Consider the following 12,930-nt stretch of genomic DNA (forward strand, 5'->3'; position numbering starts at 1 on the left):
TCCGTTATCCGTCACCCTCGGCCTGAACCGTTGGACGAGCTCGATGGCGAGCTCAACAAGATTCCCATAGTTAGGAAACAATACACGGAGTCTGAGCTCGTCAAGGGCGACGTCGTGTTCGACATCTCGTCTTCGGACGAAGAGGCCGAGGGTGAGGATTTCTCTTTATCTTTATGCTCTACTGCTTTAACGAAGAAAATCTGACTTTGCTTTCTTGCTTTTTGGCAGTGTACATGCTGAGTAAGGCTAGCCGCAAATCTTCGGAGTCCAAGGAGCCGGAGAGGCCGAAAACCACCAGCTCGGCGTCTGATGCCGAGAGGACTCCGAAAAGGCAAAAAACCTCTTCGGATCCGAAGAAGCCGGAGTCGACTTCGGCAAAGGGGAGGGGGAAGGCCCAGAAGCCCCCGAGAGCGCCAGAGAAAGACGTGGTCTTGGCGCCTCCTTCGGAACATATCTGTGAGCCGTTTTTATGGCCCACGGACTTCGCCGAGGTGAATTCTCTTCTTGATTTTCTGGCCTTGCTTTTTTCCTGTATTTTTGTGGCCCCTTTGTTGACTTTTTTCTTTATTCATTTTCAGAGGAACGATATGCTCTCCAAGCTCGTCGCCGTCGAACTCTCCAAAGCGTCCAATGACTATGCCGAGATGCAGAGGAAGTTGGCGGCTGCTTGTCATCGGGCCGAACAGGCTGAGGCTAACTTTGAGAAGGCCAGAGCTGCTAGGATTTCGGCCCAGGATGAAGCTCAGTTTGCCAAAAACCAGCTCGTCATCCAGCGAGAGCAGACGAAGCGGAGCGATGCTGCTGCCGTGGTTGCCCAAGGGGAGGCTCTCCGTGTTTACACGGAGAAACTCTTTTTGAGCAGCCAGTTCTCGGCCTTTGTCGGTAGCCTGGTAAGGCTAATTGCCGATAAGGGCGAGCAGGGGGCCGACGTCGTGCTGCCTCTGTACAGCCGAGAGATAGCAGCTCGGCTTCAGAATCTGCCGCTCCTTGAGGAGCTCGCTTCATCTTCGGTCCTGCTTTCTGCAGACCGAGTCCGGAGTTGCCGAGCTGATCGGGACGAGAACCTGGAGGCTATCTTTGCCTCCGTGGGACCCGTTTCACCCGCTTCGACTTACAACGGAGAGGGTGAGGCCGAGCCGCCGGAGCTGGAGGCCGAAGTCGAGCGGGCCGGGCATCCGGAGAAGGAGGCCGATCAGGAGGCGGAGGCGAGGCCGGCAGGAGGCGAGGCGGAGGCTGAGGTAGTTCAGGAGAAAGAAGCTGAACCAGACCAAGGAGCCGGAGACGAAGCTGGCGGAGTATGATTTCGTCTCCCTTCTCTTAGTCTAGTTTCTTCCTTGTAAAATGGCCTTGAAGCCCTCCTAGTGTAAAAAATTTTCCTTGTGAATGAAAAATTCTCTACACTTGTCTTCGTATAGCTTTTCGTACTCGCCTTTATTCTTGTTGTATTTTACTATCTGCTCGGTACAGCTGCCGAACTAATATAGCTGCTTTGTACTCAAGGAGATGGAGATACTTCACTGGAAACGGCTGTACTCTTCGGCTTTAGACGAAGCTGAGAAAAGAGCTATAGCCGATCAGACGAGGAATGACGAGCTTCTGGCTCGTTTAGTGAAGCTGGAGGCCGATAATAAGGACTTAGAGTCCGATAAGAAGGATCTGGAGGCCGAGCTGAATACGACCGTTGCTGAGAGGACTGCGTACGAGGATTACATCCGTGTGCGCGGGGGATTGACCATATCAGATGTTCAGAGTCGAATTGACGAACTGTGGGAGGAATATCATGTACTCCGGAGGAACAATGCGCTGGAGAGCTCGGCTTGCCAACAAGTTGTGAAATCATTACGGCGCTGGGCTTCTCGGTACGACATTGTTCTTTCTCGGCGCCCCTCCATAGAAAGATTCCTTCGGCATGTCGTGCCAACAGATGCTCGCACTCCAGATCAAGCCTCTGGTTCCCTTGTTCAAAATCCTACTTCCAGTCAACAACGAACTCCGGAACAGCCGGAAACGTCAAGACGAGAACGGGCTCAGGAGCAACCGGAATCGTCAAGACAGGGACGGACTGAAATTCGCCGAGGAGTTGTGACTATGAGCGAGCAAGATCAGCAGATGATTATTGCAGAGACTCTTCATCGCCGAGGTGTTAGGACTTCTCGGGCTCGGGGAAGAGGCGTTGGGTCGAGGATAGCATCTCGTCGACCTGCTTATTCTTCATCTGCTCAGAACAACCGAACTCGGCTTCCAGAGGATTTTGCAGATAGGTGGCTTAACTTCAGCAACCCTGGACAGTAGAATAGTCCTTTGTAATAGCGTAACGCCATTTTGTAGGGTAGCGGAGTTGTATGCCGAACAAGATTTGAAAAATGAAATTTTGTTTTCGCTTCTAACACTGTATTTACAGCTTAACGAAAAAATTTCATCGTACTTGTCCTCGGTCTTATGAAGTAAGCTTCTTTGACCGGACTTGGTCCTTGGTCTGATGAAATAAACATCCTTGACCGGACTCGTCTTTGGTCTGATGAAATAAACATCTTTGACCGGACTCGTTTTTGGTCTGATGAAATAAACATCTTTGACCGGACTCGTCTTTGGTCTGATGAAATAAACATCTTTGACCGGACTCGTCTTTGGTCTGATGAAATAAACATCTTTGACCGAACTTGGCTTGTGTTCTAATTTGGCGATTTTTGTCGCCGGGATTGAACTTTCCCTTGTCCTAATTCGGCGAGTTTTATCGCGTGGATCGGACTTTCCCAGTTAACCGAAGTGGTCTTATGCAGTAAACCTCTTTGACTAGACGTGGTCGTCCCCGGTCTTATGAGGTAAACTTCTTTGACCGAACTTGGTCGTCCTAATTCGGCGAGGTTTATCGCGTGGATCGGACTTTCCCTTATTGCAGTTCGTTTCAGACGAAGTGCTTATTAAGCTGAATTGCGGTCTTGTATCCTCCTTGGAAGCTTGGACACACAATCGTTGGCTTATTGCAGTTCGTTTCAGACGGACTGCTTGTTAAGCTGAATTGTGGTCTTATATCCTCCTTAGAAGCTTGGACTCACAATAGTCTTTAATAATCGATCTAAAAAGGGGATCAGTCTTTAAAGAACGATATACCTTGGTACCATTTGTAAGAGACGACAAGCACATAGAGACAAAACACATAGGGAAAAAATGAAAAAGACGAAAGAAAGAAAAAAACTTTAAACTTTTTATAAAACGATAAGTAAAAAGTACAAGTAAAAACAAACAAATAAAAACATGTACCCCTATGACCGAACTAGACACAAGACAGACTGACCGGACTTTGTCTCTTACAAGTGGAACTTCTTGAGGTTGGAGACGTGCCATGTTCGGGGTACTTGTTCTCCTGACATGTGAGTCAATTTATAAGACCCTTTGCCGAGGACTTCTGACACCCGATACGGACCCTCCCATGTGGGTTCGAGTTTGCCCAGCTTTTCTGCTCGGCTTACTTCGTTGTTTCTCAAGACGAGATCTCCCACTTGAAATTGAAGCTTTTTCACCCTTTGGTTATAATACCGGGCTACTTGCTCCTTATACTTGGCTGCTTTTATGCACGCCAATTCTCTTCTTTCTTCGGCGAGATCTAGTTCTGCTCTCAGTCCGTCGTCATTCATTTCTGAGGAGAAAGTTAGAGTTCGGGGACTGGGTACGCCGATCTCCACCGGAATTACGGCTTCAGTGCCGTACACCAGACTATACGGAGTTTCACCGTTGGAGGTTTTGGGCGTAGTTCGGTAGGACCATAGGACTTGAGGGAGATTTTCTACCCATTGTCCTTTGGCTTGTTCTAACCGAGCTTTTAACCCTTTCACCAGAATCCGGTTCGTTACTTCCGTTTGTCCGTTTGCTTGGGGATGGGAGACCGAAGTGAACCGCTGTTGAATGTTCAGCTCTTGGCACCAATTCTTGAACGTCTTGTCGGTGAACTGAGTCCCATTATCCGAGATGAGGATGTGGGGTATGCCAAATCGGCACACTATGTTCTTCCAGACGAAGTCCAATGCCTTTGAGCTCGTTATCGTAGCTAATGGTTCAGCCTCCACCCACTTCGTGAAGTAGTCCACGGCAACGATAAGGAATTTCATTTGCCGAGGAGCTTGAGGAAGTGGTCCCACTATGTCTATGCCCCATTGCATGAAAGGCCAAGGGCTTTGCATAGTGTATAGATCGGTCTGCGGCATCCTTGGGACATTTGCATGAATTTGGCACTTCGTACACTTCTTGACGAGCTGCACTGCCTCTTGTACCATGGTTGGCCAATAATATCCCCATCTCAGAACTTTTTTAGCTAAAGCTCTGGCTCCGATGTGGCTACCGCACGATCCTTCATGAACTTCTCTGAGGATGTAGTCCGTCTCTTCTGGTCCTACGCACCGCAATAACGGCTGGAGGTAAGACTTTCTAAAGAGGACTCCTTCATGAAGTTCGTACCGAAGTGCTCGGCACGTGATCTTCCGAGCTTCTCTCTTATCCTCGGGCAATTGTCCTTGACCCAGATACTGCAAGATCGGCGTCATCCAGTTCGGCGAGCTGGATACTGAATGTACCTCGGCTTCATCAATGCTTCGATGCATTAATTCTTCCGCCTTTGAGTTCGGATCTGAGGCCAACTTACTTAAGGTATCTGCTCGGCTATTTTCCGCTCTGGGAATGCGGATTATCCGAAAATAGGAGAAACTTCGGCTGATGCTTTGCGCTTTGTCCAAATACTTCTTCATTCTCTCGTCACGAGCTTCACTTGCACCCAACATGTGATTTACTATGACTTGTGAATCACAATGGACTTTGAGAGATTTGACGAGCAGACTTTGCGCTAACTGGAGTCCGGCCAGGAGGGCTTCGTACTCGGCTTCATTATTAGTAGTGGGGAATAGGAACCGAAGTGAGTAGGTTACCTCGTGTCCGTCGGGAGCGACAAGTAAAATACCAGCTCCACTTCCCATCTTGTTTGAAGCTCCATCTACGAATCCGCTCCAGCAGTCCGGCGGCTCTACTTCGGATTCCAAGGGCTGTGCTAGCTCGGCATTGGCAGAATTCTTCTGTTCGGCAATAACAGGAATTGCTTGATCGAACTTTGCTTCTGCAAGAAAATCTGCCAAGGCTTGTCCCTTGATGGCTTTCCGAGGTAGATATTCAATTGTGTGCTCTCCCAACTCTATAGCCCACTTGGCGATTCTGCCTGATGCTTCTGGTTTGGTCAACACTTGCCGAAGTGGCAGATCAGTTAAGACGCATACCTTGTGAGCATAGAAGTATGGCCGCAGTCTCCTTGCTGCATTTACTAATGCCAGAGCAATTTTTTCCAGAGGTTGATACCTTGTTTCTGGACCTCTTAATGCTCGGCTTGTAAAGTAGATGGGAAGCTGCTTTAGGCCTTCTTCTCGTACAAGCACCGCGCTGATGGTTTGATCCGATGCCGCTAAGTATAAGAATATTACTTCGGCTTCGGCTGGAGCAGAGAGCATAGGAAGCTCGGCTAGATAACTTTTGAGCTCGTCAAAGGCCTTTTTCTGCTCGGCTCCCCACTCGAACTTTGGTGCCTTTTTCAACACCTTGAAGAACGGCAGTTGCTTTTCGGCTGCTTGGGAAAGGAATCGATTCAGTGCGGCTAGACATCCGGTTAGCCTTTGCACGTCATGTATGGACTTCGGCATTGCCATGTTCTGAACGACTTGAACTTTTGAGGGGTTTGCCTTGAGTCCGTCCTTTGAAACCCAACAACCCAGAAACTTTCCCGAATCTACCAAAAAGGTACACTTTTGGGGATTAAGCTTGAGGTTGGCTTTCTTGAGCACGTTGAGAGTGGACTTGAGGTTGGGCTCGTACTCCGAAGTGCTTTTGCTTTTGACGACTATATCGTCAACATACACTTCGACCTCCCTTCCAATCAGGTGCCGAAAAAGCTTGTCTACCATCCTTTGATAAGTGGCTCCGGCATTCTTTAAACCGAATGGCATCTTTTTATAAGTGAAAATGCCGAAATCAGTAATGAAGGCCGTTTTTGAAGCGTCAATCTCATCCATTAAAACTTGATGGTATCCTTTGTACAGATCAAGAAAACAAAAAATTTCAAAGCCTATCAAAGCTTCTACTTTTTTATCTATGTTCGGAAGGGGATAGCAATCTTTGGGACAGTGCTTATTTAGATCGGTGAAATCTATGCACATCCGCCATCCTCCTTCCTTTTTCTTGATCATGACAGGATTGGCCACCCACGAAGGATACTTCACTTCGAATAACACATCCGCCTTCAATAATTGACGGACTTCGTCATGGATGACTTGACTTCGTTCTGCCGCAAAGAGTCTTTGCTTCTGTTTTATCGGCCGGACTGAAGGATCAATATTTAACCGATGAGTGATTACCTCGGGGGGCACTCCGGTCATGTCCAACGGAGACCATGCAAAGACGTCTTTATACTCCTTGAGGAGCTGGATGGTTTTTTCCCGAAGTAGGGGCGTTCCCGCGAAACCGATCTTAACCGTTCTGGATGGATCGTCTTCGTACAGCTGAACCGTCATCGAGTTCGGCTCCGGTATGACTTCGGTCATCGCCTCTGACTCCGGCTGCTGTGATTGCTATGCTTGGTGGTGCCGATCTGACTGCTCGGCACTTCTGAGCGCAATTTGCAGACATTCCTTTGCTCTCTTTTGGTCACCTCGGATGACCGCTATCCCTCCTTTAGTAGGGATCTTGATGGTGAGGTGATAGGTGGAGCAAACGGCCCGAACTGTGTTGAGCCAGTCTCTTCCCAGGATGACGTTGTACGGGGACCGAGCTTTCACCACGAAAAACTCAATCATCGTACTGGAGCTAGTAGGCGCTTTCCCCACCGTGATCGGAAGGCTGATAATACCTTCAGGGCGGGTGTCCTCCTGAGTGAAGCTCTTCAGGGGAAGCGGAGCCGGACTGAGCCGAGCTGGGTCCACTTCTAGTTTGTCGAAGCACTCTTTAAAAAGAATGCTAACCGACGCTCCTGTATCCACAAACACCCTGTGGATCAGTTTGTTTGCCACTCCGGCTTGGATGACAATGGCGTCTTGGTGAGGAGAGATGGCCGGGACGGGATCAGCAGCCGAGAACGTAATCACTTCGTCCTGCTTCAGCCTTTTATGCGTTGGCTCCTCTCGATTGGAGCCTCTGCGTTCTGACTTTAGGGACGACTTGGTCTTCCCTGCAGGGAGCGCGTCAATAGTCTGGATTACTCCATCATATTGCGGCTCGTCATCGTCTTCGGGATCCGGCTGCCTTTTCGGATCCTGAGGGGCGCAGTTCGCACCACTCTGCTTTTTATTCTTCTTTGGCTGCTTACTTCGGTATTTTTTCAATGTCCCTGCCTTCACAAGAACATCGATGCCTGCAGCCAAGTTTCTGCACTCCTCAGTATCGTGACCGTGGTCTTGATGGTAGGAGCAGTAGTTATCCTGTGGTCGGCGCGCGGCTGATTTCGTCATCCGCTTTGGCTTTTCGAACAGGTCAGAGTGCAGTTCGAAAATTTCCGCTCTCGGCTTGTTCAGCGGTACGAACTGAGCGGGCGGCTTCTCGGGATTGAGACGAGGTCCCAATCTGTCTTGCACCGGAGCCCTTTGAATTCTTTCAAATGGAGTCCGGCGAGGATGCCCCTGATCGCTATGATCGGGCTTCCTTCTGTCTCCTCGGGACGATGAGCTGTCTAACGACCGTTTGCGACGGTCTGCCTCATCGGCCCGGGAGTACTGGTCCGCAATGTCCCACATTTCCTGAGCTGTCTGCGGACCGCACTCAACGAGCTTCCTGTAGAGAGCTCCGGGCAAGATTCCATTTTGGAATGCCGAGATGACAAGCAGATCGTTGAGATCGTCTACTTGCAGGCATTCCTTGTGGAATCTTGTCATAAAGTCGCTGATTTTTTCGTCGCGACCTTGACGAATGGAAAGCAGCTGAGCCGAAGTGATTCGGGCTTCCGCTTTCTGAAAGAACCTCCTGTGGAAGGCATCCATTAGATCTCGGTAAGATCTGATGCTGCCCTGGGGGAGGCTATCGAACCACCTTCTTGCGTTCCCGATGAGCAGCTCGGGAAACAGCTTGCACATGTGGACCTCGTTGAGACCCTGGTTCGCCATGTTATATTGATAGCGCCCCAAGAAATCGTGAGGATCCACGAGCCCGTCGTAAGTCATCGACGGAGTTCGGTAGTTCTGTGGTAGGGGAGTTCGGGTGATGTCGTCCGAGAACGGAGTCTTCAGTGCTCCGTACACGGCGAATCCGATATCTCGTCGGTATGGAGGAGATTGAGTTCTCCTGTGATTCCGGTACCGAGGAGGAGCTGGAATATGTGGGGGACGGGGATTCTTTCTCCTGGGAGATGCGACACTACTGCGGTAGTGACTTTCTTGTGCGGAGGGAGAAGGAGAATCCGTCGTTTTCGTCTCCGGCTGCTTTTGGCTTTTTCGCAGGAAGGTTAAGAATTCCTCCTGCTTTTCAGCCAAAAACTGCTTGACAGCCTCATTCAAATCGGGCTGCTGGGAAGACTCAGTGGGACGATTTTTGGAGCGGCTTGTTCCTTCGCCATGAGAACTGGTGGTGGATTTATCCCTAGGCTGTTTTCCCGACCTATGGGATGGATTGGCTTCCTCCTGGTTCTCACGGGCTGGAATACGGGTATTCTGCGATCTGGTATGCATTTTTTGGGTGGAAAAAATGGATCAAAAATTCGCTTTATCACAAATTTTGTTCTCTGTTTCCCACAGACGGCGCCAGTGATGAATCCGCGAATTATTGATGTTAATAAATGCTGGTAGAGAATGAAGATTATGACACAAAGAATTTACGTGGTTCGATTTACTGAAGTAAATCTACGTCCACGGGAAGAAGGGAGGGCAAGATTGTATTGCTTGATCTGGGATTACAGCTTACAACACAGACTTGCTATATGCTATTTTATCTCTAGAGAGCTTAACCCTTTTCTATCTGATCTAAGTTCTATTTATACATTGAACTAGGATCGTGGTTTGCAGCCCCACTAACAAGATCGTGGGTGAGTAATAACTGCTCAATAACTGCTTCGTACCACTAAATAGATCGTGGGTATAGCGGAGGTCGTGGAGGCCTTTCATGAGTCCACTAACTCCTAGTTCGGTCGAATGCTGAGACCGAACTGCTGGACTTTACCGATCAGCTCTTGCCGATCTGAGAGGAGAGCTTGACTGGTCGGCTTTTACCGAGCTGTAGGCTGAGTCCGAACTCTTTGGTCGTGCCGAACTCTTTGGTGCCGAACAGAACTCTTTCCTGGGCTCTGGGCTGATGGGCCGTCACTGTTATTGGGCTTGCCATTAGGGTTTAGTTCGTACCCCATCAACAATAAATTGCATGACAACATATTAGGTGCCCCATGATATATCTAAACATTATTGTGTGTGATGTATCATGCTTTTATTTGAATTAGAAACTTAGAATTCTGAGTACTAGTATTAGAAATTTTACAATAAAAACCAGATATCTCAATACAGTTCAAAATTTATGGCCCAATAATAATTTTGGGGCTCCATTCAAAGTCTTAGTGACGTGATAAATAAAAGGGCCATTACCAATTTACAATATCTACATTATTTTCTTTTCTACAAAAAATTGACCATCAGCTATAGCCCAATGTGCTAAGTTCTTTTGCATGGCCAAGGTCCATAAATGACTATGGTAAGTTCAATGAATTGGGCCAAGTGTGGAGAAGTTGTTAGTAGATTGCATGGCCCAAGCCAACTTCCTTGGGAGCCATAGGCCTGCCTTATCCACCTTTTGCATGTGCCTTAACTTTCTCATTTCTTTCTTTGTTAAAAATAAATTAATAATAATAGTAATAATTTTATGCTTATTTATGAAATATTATGCATTAGTATAAATAGAAAATTTAAACCATCATATATAATTATAAGTAGTTATATGAACTATATGAACTTCTATCACGATATTAGATTGGGTCGTCAACTATAGGCTAGGCTGAATGTTTAACCAACCTATGAATAAATTTAGGGTGGAACAAAATTAATGGCTCAACAATATTTTGAGTACAAATTTAGTCAAGTTGAATAGAGAGAGTAAACATCAAACTATAGGTTAAAGAAAGAGATGACAAATCAATATAATTTTCAAACATGTTTTATGCTGTAAAAAACAACAAATTTAAAAATATATGCATTCGCCAAAAATTGTACAAGAAGCCTACACTAAATTCAATATTGCACGGTTGCAGACAATTTATTAACATGATCAAAAACATCAAGAATCTCCCCTCTACTCTTGACAATCCTATGAAACACCTCCCTGACCAACTGTTGGAGGGGCCCCAGCCCCTCCTCCATCTTCTGGCATATCCCGGCCAGCTCCTCCACCTGCTTCGCCATCTCCTCCGCCCTCCCATCCTCCAAGGGGAACACGAACCCGTCCGCAAACTCCACGAGCGAATGCGCGGCCGCTTCCATCTTCTGCAGCTCCTCCATCAGCCCCGGGTTCCCCTTCTTCTCCTTCCTCTTCACCTCCTCCCCGATCCTCTCCTGCAGCGCCATCATCGGCTGCGCCCAGCTCAGGCTCCGAGGTATGTGGAAATTCGTCGCCAGCCCGTGCCTCTCCTGGCACGGCACCGCCGCCACCAGAGCCCACGCCGCGAACACCAGCATCGTGTTCATTATGTACACCGGTGTCGCCATCCCCCCTGCCTCCCCCCCTCTCGGCGCCGCCAGGCTCATCAGCATCCCCTGCACCTGCTTTGCTGCTGACCACGACTTCGCCACCGTCCACGACAGCGACCGCAGGCTCCCCACCGCGCCCCGCTCCCGGCTCGCCAGAGCACCGCCTAGCCGCCGCCCGAACGACCGTGTCCGCTCTGCCCACTTCCCGTGGCCCCCACCGCCACTCCCTCCGTCCTTGTCGTCAAATGACATGGATGCGATGAGGGTAGCCAGAGCGCGGCGCGCACGACGAACCTGTTGCAAAATAAGATCTCAATCAGAACTGACATAACTGGTTTATTTTGGTAAGTTCTAAGATAATTGAGTCATTTTTATTTTTATGACAGGATATAAAAAATTGAATTATTAATGTATTTTATCATTCCAATTCAATTTTGTAACAACATGTTACCTGGCCTTCCCCGACAGGGGATTGGTGGAGGGCGGAGACGGCGATCTGGGCGAGCTTCTGCCAGTGGTGCATGAGGTCGAGGGCGTTGGTGACGGCGTTGAAGACGTCGAGGGCCTTGACGGAGCGGTCGAGGAGGTCGGGGACGAGGCGGTCGAGGGGAGGGCGGGAGGGGTCGCGGGAGGAGAGGAGGAGGGCTTTGAATTCGGCTTCGCAGGAGAGGAAGGCGTCGAGGAGTTCTCGGAACCAGGAGAGGGTGAGGATTTGAGGGCTGGCGGAGGGGGACTCCGGGGCCGGGAGGAGGGCGGTGAAGCGGTCGGCGACATTGCGGCTGAAGAGTTCCAAGTCTTCTTGGTCTAGCTCATTATTGTTGCTTTCGACGGCGGCGATCTGATTGCGACGGATGCTGATGCGGTTCAGGAACGAGTTTTGGATTTCCGTCACCGGCATTTTCTTTTTTCTTTTTTTTTTCCTTGGCGGTGGTAGTTATGACGATTGGAGCGACGGTTTTGGTAGTTAATATAAGTGGTGAAGGGATGGGTGATGGTTATTGTTTGTCGGGGGCTGACCGTTTCTCACTCAATTACTATATTGCCCTTGCTATATCATTTTTGAATTGATCAATTTATATGTGTATGGACCGGACCATATTATATGGTGTTTTTTATACATGTATATGGAAGAGAAGACTCGATAAAAGCTCTTGTCTGGATCGTGTTAATTGGACTAGTTTGTAAATCTTGATTGATGGATGCTCAAGATTGATTTTTAAATCAAATATAAAAAATTAATGTTTTCTACCTAGAATCATATTTTTGTATTATTGGTATTAATATAAAAAAATGTTTTTTTCAATTTTAATCAACGAGAGATAAAAGAAGAACTTACAAAGCCCCTGAAGAGTTCATTTTTTTATATAAATTTTTAATTTGTTGCGTGAATTGTTGTGCAAAATTTCATATCATCATAGTGAAAATATAAAAAAAATTATTATCACAAAATTGAGAATATATATACAACCTTTATTAAAATAATTTTTATGTGTCCACCCTTGATCTTATATATTGATTTAGATGAAAATCATCGGGGCGTTAGGAACGAGTTTAAGAACCAATTTAAATTTTGGACTAAATCAATATGCAAAATAAGGACAATTATTGTGTATAACAAGCTTCTAGTTAGTGGGTGCATGCACCATACAATTAGAAGATGACAATGAGTAAGGACAAATTCAACATACCAAACTTAATGAGTTATGGCAAAGAAGTTGGTCTTTGCACATGGAGGGCCATCTTGTAATTTGTGAGACACACTTTTGACAAAATGGTGTGAGCGTTGAAAAATAAAAATGACAAAAATTATGACAAAAGTTGAGGCGTTGAACGCGTTTCGTTGTCTACTAGTGTTAGTGTGCCCACGTTGAAATATTGTTTTTATCCTCCCTCGCCAAAAAGTTGGTTAGCACATTCTAAAATTATTAAATGATAGTAATAAAAATAGGAGAAAAATAAACCCATAAATAAAATATTCAAAGGCAATTTGACAGACATTTTGACCGAGCCTTGAAGTCTTGGATCCATTACACCATATTGCTCTTCCACCTTCCTCTCCCCACTTAAATTCTTGAATTATTGCAATTAGGAATGCAAAGCATGTCTCAATATAATTGATTACTGTGACTCTTAAAATTTTTTGTTCGTCTCATTTTATTATTTTAGTCGATCAACTATTAACATATGTTTCATTTCACTTTATTATAGTATACTATATAATAAATATGAGTAGTTCACATTTCACTAA

General features: G+C 47.0%; 1 protein-coding gene across 1 annotated transcript; it reads right to left on the reverse strand.

Moving 5' to 3' along the window:
* Nucleotides 1-10,203: 10,203 nt before the first annotated feature.
* LOC121783995 (protein ROH1-like) lies at nt 10,204-11,600 on the reverse strand. The gene is made up of 2 exons (XM_042182175.1): nt 11,134-11,600; nt 10,204-10,976 (listed from the first exon to the last, which is right to left on the reverse strand). Exons 1-2 carry the CDS (start codon nt 11,578-11,580, stop codon nt 10,227-10,229), a joined length of 1,197 nt encoding a protein of 398 aa, XP_042038109.1. The 5' UTR covers nt 11,581-11,600; the 3' UTR covers nt 10,204-10,226.
* Between the last annotated feature and the right edge of the window lie 1,330 nt (nt 11,601-12,930).

Source organism: Salvia splendens, chromosome 21 (genome assembly GCF_004379255.2).
Source record: "Salvia splendens isolate huo1 chromosome 21, SspV2, whole genome shotgun sequence".
NCBI classification, from domain to species: domain Eukaryota; kingdom Viridiplantae; phylum Streptophyta; class Magnoliopsida; order Lamiales; family Lamiaceae; genus Salvia; species Salvia splendens.

Coding starts and splice junctions, on each gene's coding strand:
- LOC121783995 (XM_042182175.1), bottom strand. CDS start 11,580: ATGCCGGTGACGGAAATCCAAAACTCGTTCCTGAACCGCATCAGCATC. Junction 10,977..11,133: donor CCCCTGTCGGGGAAGGCCAG/GTAACATGTTGT, acceptor ATTTTGCAACAG/GTTCGTCGTGCGCGCCGCGC.